The sequence below is a fragment of the Dipteris shenzhenensis genome, chromosome 19, assembly GCF_047967505.1.
Source record: "Dipteris shenzhenensis isolate YYH24624 ecotype China chromosome 19, Dip_SZ_1.0, whole genome shotgun sequence".
NCBI classification, from domain to species: Eukaryota; Viridiplantae; Streptophyta; class Polypodiopsida; order Gleicheniales; family Dipteridaceae; genus Dipteris; species Dipteris shenzhenensis.
In genome coordinates this window covers 51,173,457-51,182,075 of record NC_141614.1, presented here as the reverse complement: position 1 = coordinate 51,182,075, position 8,619 = coordinate 51,173,457, and the positions used below count along the sequence as shown (strand labels likewise).

General features: G+C 45.6%; 1 protein-coding gene across 1 annotated transcript; it reads left to right on the top strand.

The window, feature by feature from the left end:
* The first annotated feature begins 671 nt into the window (after positions 1–671).
* LOC147890612 (oleoyl-acyl carrier protein thioesterase 2, chloroplastic-like) lies at positions 672–4,786 on the top strand. Its single transcript, XM_087390451.1, has 6 exons — positions 672–2,051; positions 2,580–2,713; positions 2,837–2,950; positions 3,063–3,231; positions 3,425–3,493; positions 3,914–4,786. The coding sequence occupies exons 1-6, from the start codon at positions 1,494–1,496 to the stop codon at positions 4,307–4,309; spliced, it is 1,440 nt and encodes a 479-aa protein (XP_087246577.1). The 5' UTR covers positions 672–1,493; the 3' UTR covers positions 4,310–4,786.
* Positions 4,787–8,619: the final 3,833 nt, after the last annotated feature.

Sequence of the window (8,619 nt, the reverse complement as noted above, 5' to 3'; positions counted from 1 at the left end):
CAAGAAATGGAAGTTCAAAGATTTGGATGATAGGATATTAAGTACAAGAGGTTGGGTTGATATTAATGTGACTGCGAAAGGGAAGAAGGGGCCAAGTAATGTTCAAGTTTTTTTCTTGGCAAAATCATGATGGGATAAGGATTGAGAGAAAGTTGACTTTATAATTATAGTTAATTGGTGCTTGTTGTTGTGACTTTTGGATAGCACCAATTACACACCCTCTCATGCTTTTTGCCTGCCTTCTATTACCATTCTTGTGATGAAACTCTTCTTCATACTCAATAAAACCATCCGACGAAAATCGACATCACCTAGGCTTGCGAATGCACAATGCCACGAATTTGTTGATTTGCCAGGGCAACCATACACAACCACTACGCATCTACTCTCACCGAAGGTACAGTGTGGCTGATATGTAGGGGGGTGGGTGGCGAATTTCTAAGAGGGATGGTTGTCAGATATGTGATTGACAAGCGATGGAAGGAAGGAAGCATTAGATGCAAAGGCAATGCAACTGAAAAGGGGGGGGGGGGGAGTGTAGTTAGAGAAGTAACACCTCCAACGAGTTGTTCCATTTAAAGAGGGTTAGCAAAGGAGTCAAGGGGGAGGGTGAGGGGGGCAGGAGGGGTTGATGGGGTGGGAGCCTCAGTCTCTTAAAACCACGTAGCACCCAAACACGGAACGCATTCCCTCAAAACCACCCTCCCCGCTTCCCTTCCCATTTCAAATACTTCCCTACGCCTATTCCTTGCTTTGCCCTTCACCCCCCCCCCCCCCCCGCCCCTTCCTCCTCTTCATCGTCGCCAGCCTCATCATCCTCCCTCCTTCCCTCCCTCTCCTCCTCCTCCTCGCCTTTTTCTCCGCCTCCTCGCCTTTTTCTCCGCGTGCCTTCCCCCCCAAAATAGCTTCTTTCTCTCAGCAAGAAATCACCCGCTACCCAGCAGAGGAGCTCGCTTTGCCTGCCCTTCGATCTGCTCTGCTGTTATGCGCGAGCGCAGAAGGGCATCGACACAGAGAGAGAGAGAGAGAGAGAGAGAGAGAGAGACGGCAGTGGCTGAGGAGGTAGAGAGGGTTAAAGTTGGTGGTGCACCGGACACACTCACTTGACACTCACTTTGGCGAGAGTGAGCTGGAATGCGGTCTTGGGAAGAGGAAAGCAATTTATGAGCTTTGAATAGCCCGGCTTCGAGAGTGCTTTCCAGCGGTTGAGTAGCAAGGGCATCGAGAGCGAAGGCCTGGCGAAGTGGGGGAAGAGCAGTAACGGACTGAAAGGGGAAAGCCGTAGAGCCCGCTCCACGTCTCGTGACACCACATAAGCCCTAGGGACCTTTCTCCAGCTGATACTCCCTAGCTGCGAGACCAAGCTCTCGTATGATCGATCCTTCGTTTGCGTTCCGCAGCTGATCCTTTCGAACCATGCTTGACATCCAACGGCCTTGTATCTTCAGCGGCTCCGACTAACTTATAGAAGCTCCTTGACATTTTAAGCCACCATGGAAGCTGCATCCACCATGATGTCTCTCTGCGCTAAGCCACATGCCAATGTGGGCGAACATCCAGATGCACGATTCGGCCAAGCCGGCTCATGGGCCGGGAAGCGGGGACTTCTTCTTTCCTGCAACAGAAGCGGCAGCAGCGAGGGGAGGAGGGTACATTGCATCAGGGCAGTTGCGAGCGATTTCTCGAAGGTGAACTCGAGGCCAAACCAGAGCAAGATGGAGGCGGGATCTAAGCTGTTGGATGGCAAATTGGAAAGCACGATAAGTGCTGTTGCTGCTGCGACGATGTCAAAGGAGGCCTTAGTGTCGCCAATTTCTTCCGACACGGGAAGCCATCTAGATGCTGCAGTGGCAGCGATCGATGTAGCTCTGTTGGGCAAGCTGCAGAAGGAAGAAGTGAAGAAGGAGAAGCGTCAGATTCCGTTGGATGCGTTGGGAAGGGGAAGGTTCGTGGAGAACAAATTTGTTTACAGACAGACATTCGTCATCCGTTCATATGAGGTTGGCTTCGACAAAAGTGCTTCGATCGAGACGCTCACAAATCTTTTCCAGGTATCTCTTCACTGCTCCTCAACTCGATCTTCTTCTTTCTTGCCGTTCTTGCCTTCCCTCTCGATGAAATTAAGGTGTGGCATTGCTCATTTGACCCTCCACACCCTGCATCGCTGCATTGAAATTCGATTTAAATCAGGTTTGAAGGGTTGAAATGCCTGAGTCATTGCTCGTTAGATTTTATGGTGCGTAATTCATCTAGAACGTATGTTCTCTAGCCCATTCATTGTCTTCTGAAGGCGCAAACGAATTCTCATGTCTTCGCAGTGCTCAGCTGTGCTCTGTCTCTGTCTCTGTCTCTGTCTCTGTCATTGTCTGTCTTTGTCTCTTGCTCTTTCGCTCTCGGCTCTCCCCTCTGTTTTCTTGGGACCTGTTCGACTGCAAGCCAACTTGTTGAGAGAGCCGGTAGATCCTTCTGTTGGGTAAATGTGTGTATTTAAAACATTGACACCACTAATGAGTAAAAGCAAAGATGTCTTCCGTATTGATCACAGCCGATACTCATGTCTTTTGCTTTTTCTGTTTCAGGAGACGGCACTGAACCACGTGGGCATGTGCGAGTTCGTTGGAGACGGAATGGGAACAACGCACGCAATGATGAAGAACAGGCTTATATGGATTGTTACTAGAATGCACATCCAAGTGACCAGATACCCCGTGTGGTGAGTTCGGTTTTGTAACGGACTTTTAGGACTTCAATTTTTGCAAAGATCAAGCCAAGAAGCATTGGTTATAGATCACAAATGGTTCCTAGCAGCGATCTGAGTAATTGTAGCATTGTGCAGGGGAGATGTCGTTGAGATCGACTCGTGGGTTAGTGGTTCTGGCAAGAACGGTATGCGGCGAGATTTCTTAGTCCGCGAATACTCGACGGGCCAGATCCTTGCACGTGCAACCAGGTACGCGATGAGATGGAAAGGTCTTTCCTCTATTCAGCAGCTTGGCTTAGTATAAATTATTTGAAGTTTGCTTTGCTCTGGAGCGCTTGATCATGTGGAAATGGTGTTGCAGCAATTGGGCCATGATGAATCAAGACATCAGGAGGCTATCAAAAATGCCTGAGGCTGTGAGGGCAGAGATTTCTCCCTTCTTTCTAGACAGGTCCGTCATGGAAGAAGACGATTCATGTGGGAGGATACCCATCCTTCACGACACTCCGTATATCAAGACTGGTCTAGTGGTACTTGCCTTCCTCAAAATGGCATTGTGTAGCTGTAAAGCTTGCTTGAATTGTAAAAGGGGCTTGGACCCCAGTAGTGCGAGTGTTAAGCTGTTTGCTGAAATGGAAAGTGCGAATCAAACTGTTCTTCAAATCTGATTGTTTTGTTGACGTGACAATGCCCTGATAGAAGTGTTTTGGTCTTGGACTGCAGCCGAAGCTCCATGATATGGATATGAATCAACACGTAAACCATGTGAAGTACATCGACTGGGTACTAGAGGTAAGTGGCCGGAATTGTAGTGGAATTGTAGGCCGTAAAGGAGCTTATGAATTCGGTTTCTATTTGGGGAGAGATTCGTCGGCATGTAAGCTTTGTAGTAGCGACATCCATTTGTTTCTCCCAAAGGATTCTTGTTGATGGGAGTGTGGTCCAAGGGCCGGTCGACGTTTCATGTTTTTTGTGACGATAATTCTTGATTCTTTCGCATCCGCACTTTCAGAAGTGTTGCCGATCGGTGACGAAGGCTTTTTCGGTGACGATTTTGCTGATTTTTGACATGCGTGGATTGGAGATTTTGATTATATAAGGCTTTTTCGGTGACGATTTTGCTGATTTTTGACATGCGTGGATTGGAGATTTTGATTATATAGCTTACTAAAGCCTGGCTGGCCTGCGCCTTTCATGCTTGCATGCATGCAGAGCCTTCCGCAAGCGTTGTTGGTGTCGTTTGAGCTCAAGAGCATGACGCTCGAGTACAGGAGGGAGTGCGGGCCTGCGGAAGTGGTGACCTCTCTCACGCGCGCCGAGTCTCCTCTCCCACCTTCGTGCTGCTGCTCCATTCACGATCATCATCAACGAACACAGCAACAACCAAAACAGCAAGAACCCAACGACAAAGAACCATACCACCACCACCTTGCCTCTCATCATCCTCCTCAACAAGCACCTGAGGAGGCGATCACCTCCAGCAATGGAGCCGCAGTTGCAGCAGCAGGGTTTCCTTCCCTGCTGCAGTTCACGCACCTCCTGCGCTTGGAGGCGACGGGGAACGAAGTCTTGCGAGGCAGGACGGAGTGGAGGCCCAAGGTTCGATGATCTCCTGCGGATCTCCGGCGCGTCGAGAAGCAGTTTCTTCGCTACGATTCTCGATGATCTCCTGCCGCTCTCGAGAGCTGCGATTCTCGAGGAAAGCAACTACGAACTCCATACGTATCTATTTACTGCTGCTGGCGAGCGATCTGGTGGATAAGAGTCCGCATTGGATTTACGATCCTCCTCCTTCCATCGCCATCGCCATCGCCATAGCCCGATCTCCATTGTATGTATAAAGAACGCGATTGTGTACAGGTTGCATGTTGAAGAAGGTTGTTCGTGAAGCAGCCTGCTCATTTTTTTATAAGATAGGCTTAATCATCACATGTAATCTTGATTATTTTATTTAAATTATGAGATTAAGGAACATGTACTCGAGGAGGGAGACATCTCTCTTCAATGTTCTTATTTGGGAACAGATAAGCATTTACTGAGCTTCGGGGGTCCACCGAAGCGCTTTATGGGGAGCTTCCAAATATCTGCATGTGAATCCCAGCCTAACAGACAACTCGAAATTTTGTCGTTGACCTGGAATGTGGTTCGATTATGCGCTGTGAACTCTTAAGTAACGCCCTGCCCACGTTCATATGCACCGACCCCACCCACCTCCTCCCTTCAGTTGTGCATTGGCCTTTTGCTGTTTCGCTGCCCCTTGAAGTCACTCGCTCCTTCATTGGCCCTTCTCTATGATTCGAATCTTTTAAAAATGTTTGCCCCTTCTTGCCAACACTACTTAAGAGCACTCTCTTTTAGTGTTAGGGCCCCCTCGAGAAAAACGGGCATTGAATGAGGTTGAAAATCTTGATCAACCTCAACCTTAAGGAGTACAAATCCAAGCCTTAGGACTAATCTAAGCGTTGCGGAGTGTAGTCTTCAGACGTCTGCAGAAGTGGTTGGAGGTAGAAGAGTCAAGAAGGTCTCTCCCCCTTTATAAATCGTCTTTCCCCCCCCCCCTCTCTCTCTCTCTCTCTCTATCTCTCTCTCTCTCCCCCTTCTTTGTGTGGCCTGAGGGAGGTGATTAGGAAGAGCAAGTGAAGATGGATGAAGGCTAAGAAGGCCAAATTAATAAAATTTGGCCTTGGGTTAATTGAGAATGAATCTGGGGGGTGTGATACACTAATTAATTAATTAAAAGGTGGAGAGGAGTGATTAAGGAGACTTGGAGAAACAAAATTCTCAAGTGATCTCTATGTCTCAATGACTTGCACAAAGTACCTTTTTCGTTGATTTTAAGGAGTGACCTTAATTGTAGCATTCGTGATGGCTCAAGTAGTTCCCTAGAGGGTGAGATGTCGAATTTTCAACTCAACATCGCCAATTCTTGCATACGAATGGGGATCTTGTCCATCTCCTAGGGCATGGAGAAGTTTTTTGGTTGGAAGCCTAATTTTTGGTTTCCATTGATTTCAAAATCAAAGAAAAGCCCATTTATGGAAATGCATTGTAATATGGTAAAGGGGCTAGTGTTGTGCACCCCTAATTTTTTAGCAAAGATGGCCTTGGGCCATTGCCTAAATCACATTCGATTAGAACTTTGAAGGCATCGCTTGTTTTGAGTGGGCAAGGCATTATCCAAAAATTTTGGCTTGTTGAAAATTATTGAGGCCAATATGAAAGTCAAGTAAGAGCTGAGCCAATAAAGAGGCATCCTTTTCTTCAAAACTTTAGGAAACTGAAGGGGGGCACGCCAGCATATTCCATGGGTAAAATTAAAGGTGGATAAAGCATAGGTCTGCATCCAATCGATGCCAGCTCGCATGCTTTCAGGAGAACAAACCCATGGGCGCAATTCTTCAGGTAGGTGAGGACTTGCCTTGTTATTTGTATGTGCTTTTTTACTGAGCCTTGTACCCTATACACACCATTGAGTAACAAACTTAGGTGGTAGGGCATTTACCCTATACACACCATTGAGTAGCAAACTTAGATGGTAGAGCATTTGCCCACATAAGTGGTGGCTCTCATTCGAATCCTAACGGATTACTCCTTGTTGCTTGGCTGCGCGGGTCACGGGTAGATGCGTGTCTTGTCATTGGTGTGGGTAAGTGGGAAAAAAATATACACGCCGTCAACCAATGGAAATTGGCTCCTTGTTCTAGCAACTCTGGCTTCCAACCTCCCCTTTTCACACCGACTACTTGGAGCACACATTCGCGTCGACTATGTGTGTAAATAGGATTTAGAATAGCCTTGTGTGTCTCAGATGCAAGAGCTAAATCATGATTGGGTAGAGGAGCTCCCAAGCATGAGTAACGACCAAAAACCAGCTTATGATCACCATTTTCCCGTCTTCAAAGGTAGCTTCTACAAGCCTAGCAAGCAAAGTGATTTTTTGGCAAGCAACTTGCTTTTTGTCTTTTTGCAAACTTAGGTGGCATGGACGAGCTAGCATAGCAATAATAATTTTTAAGGTCAGATATCAATTAAACAAGGTGGGAAACCATTATGGCCTTGCTTTCAATGAAAGTATTGCTAAGACATTGACCTAAGTTTTTATTTCCTTTAGTTCTTAGCTTTTATAATTTGTTTTATTTCTTTTGCACATATGTATGTTCTTGTATGAGTATTCACCCTTGTGAGATTATTTATGCTCATACATATGTTCCTGAATGATGTATCTAATACGCATATAATTTGCTTTATTTCTTTTGCACATATGTATGTTCTTGTATGAGTATTCACCCTTGTGAGATTATTTATGCAAATACATATGTTACTGAATGATCTATTGTCACGAGACCCCAAACCTCGAGGGCTTACCTCCTAGTCCACCCAGCCACGGATCCTCTCTCCTGGAGCCTCTCTTCTCTACATCATGAGGTCCTTGGTTTTTCCTAAAACCTCCTTTCTTTTTTAGCTCCATCTAGAATCCTCCCTCCTAGCCCAGCACTTGCCACTTGGCCTCCAACTTTGGTGCCACATGTCCCACAAGGGTCTCCTCTCTTTATAGCCCTCTCTAGGACTCCTTATGCACCACCTCATAAATGCCTAGAGACCTAGGCATGACCCTAGACCCAAGCCCTTTAGGCCCTATTAATGCAAGTGCTGCCAAGCCCTTTGGCTTCTCACCTTATACCATGGTCACACAGTATCATAGTTGACGTAACATTCCCTTTCCCTTAAGAAATGTTTATGTCCTCGAAAACAAAATTGGGAAACCTCCTCTGCAGACTGCTTACCCTTTCCCAATTTGAACTCTCTTCAGATCTATCTTTCCACTTAATAAGACATTCTTTCCATATAGTATGTCGTGCTCTTTTTTCTTGTGTATCTAAAATTTTTTCTGGTTCATGTGGTAAAGATGCGGGTTCAATAAGTTCAACTAGGACTTCATTTCCAATGAGATTATCATCATATCCTAATTTTCTTTTTAGCCTACAAACATGAAAAATTGGATGTACTCTACATCCCTCAGGTAAGGCTAATTTGTAAGCAAGTTCTCCAATCCTCTTAAGTATTGTGAATGATCCACAATACCTAGGAGACAACTTCGGACATTTACCTGTTTTTAGAGTTTCTGAAGATTCAGGTACCTTAAGGTAGACTTTCTCATTTACTTCAAACTCCAACTTTCTACGGTGGGGGTTTGCATAACTTTATACTCCATCTTTAGCTCTTCTTATGCTATCTTTATCTAACTTAAGCATTTGATTCATATCCTCAAGAAAGTCTTTGGCTGCTTGAACCTTCTCTTTTTCGAGTCCCACTGTCATTGGGGCTCTTGGTTGAAATCCATATATCATCATGAATGGATTGAAACCTGTAGCTGAATGTTTGGCACTGTTATATGCAAATTCTAATATGGGCAAATACTATTCCCAATTAGTTTGCCGTTTACTTACATATGCTCGAAGCATACCCTCAATGATCTGATTGACCCTTTTAGTTTGACCATCACTCTGTGGATGATCCGCGGTGCTCATATTCAATGAAGTTTCTAACATTTTGAACACAGCCCTCCGAAAATGGCTATTAAATTTGCTATCCCGGTCACTAACAATACCAGCTGGTAGCCCATACAGTCTATAAATATGATCCATAAATAGCCTAGCTAATTCTAGAGTTTTAACATCTTCACTGATAGGGATAAAATGAGCCATCTTGGTCAACCGATCCACAATTACCCACACAGAGTTGTGCCCCCTCTGTGTCCTAGGTAACCCCATAATGAAATCCATGGAGATGCTTTCCCATTTGCCAGATGGAATCTCCAATGGGTATAGGAGACCTCCTACCTTAAGGCATTCAGCCTTATTGACTTGGCATTTTTGGCACTTCAATACATAATCTTGGATGTCCTTACCTATTCCAGG

Excerpts from the sequence above, each read along its gene's own strand:
- LOC147890612 (XM_087390451.1), top strand. The coding sequence starts at position 1,494 with ATGGAAGCTGCATCCACCATGATGTCTCTCTGCGCTAAGCCACATGCC. Across the intron at positions 2,052-2,579 it reads CGCTCACAAATCTTTTCCAG|GAGACGGCACTGAACCACGT; the intron begins GTATCTCTTCAC and ends TTTCTGTTTCAG. Across the intron at positions 2,951-3,062 it reads ATCCTTGCACGTGCAACCAG|CAATTGGGCCATGATGAATC; the intron begins GTACGCGATGAG and ends ATGGTGTTGCAG.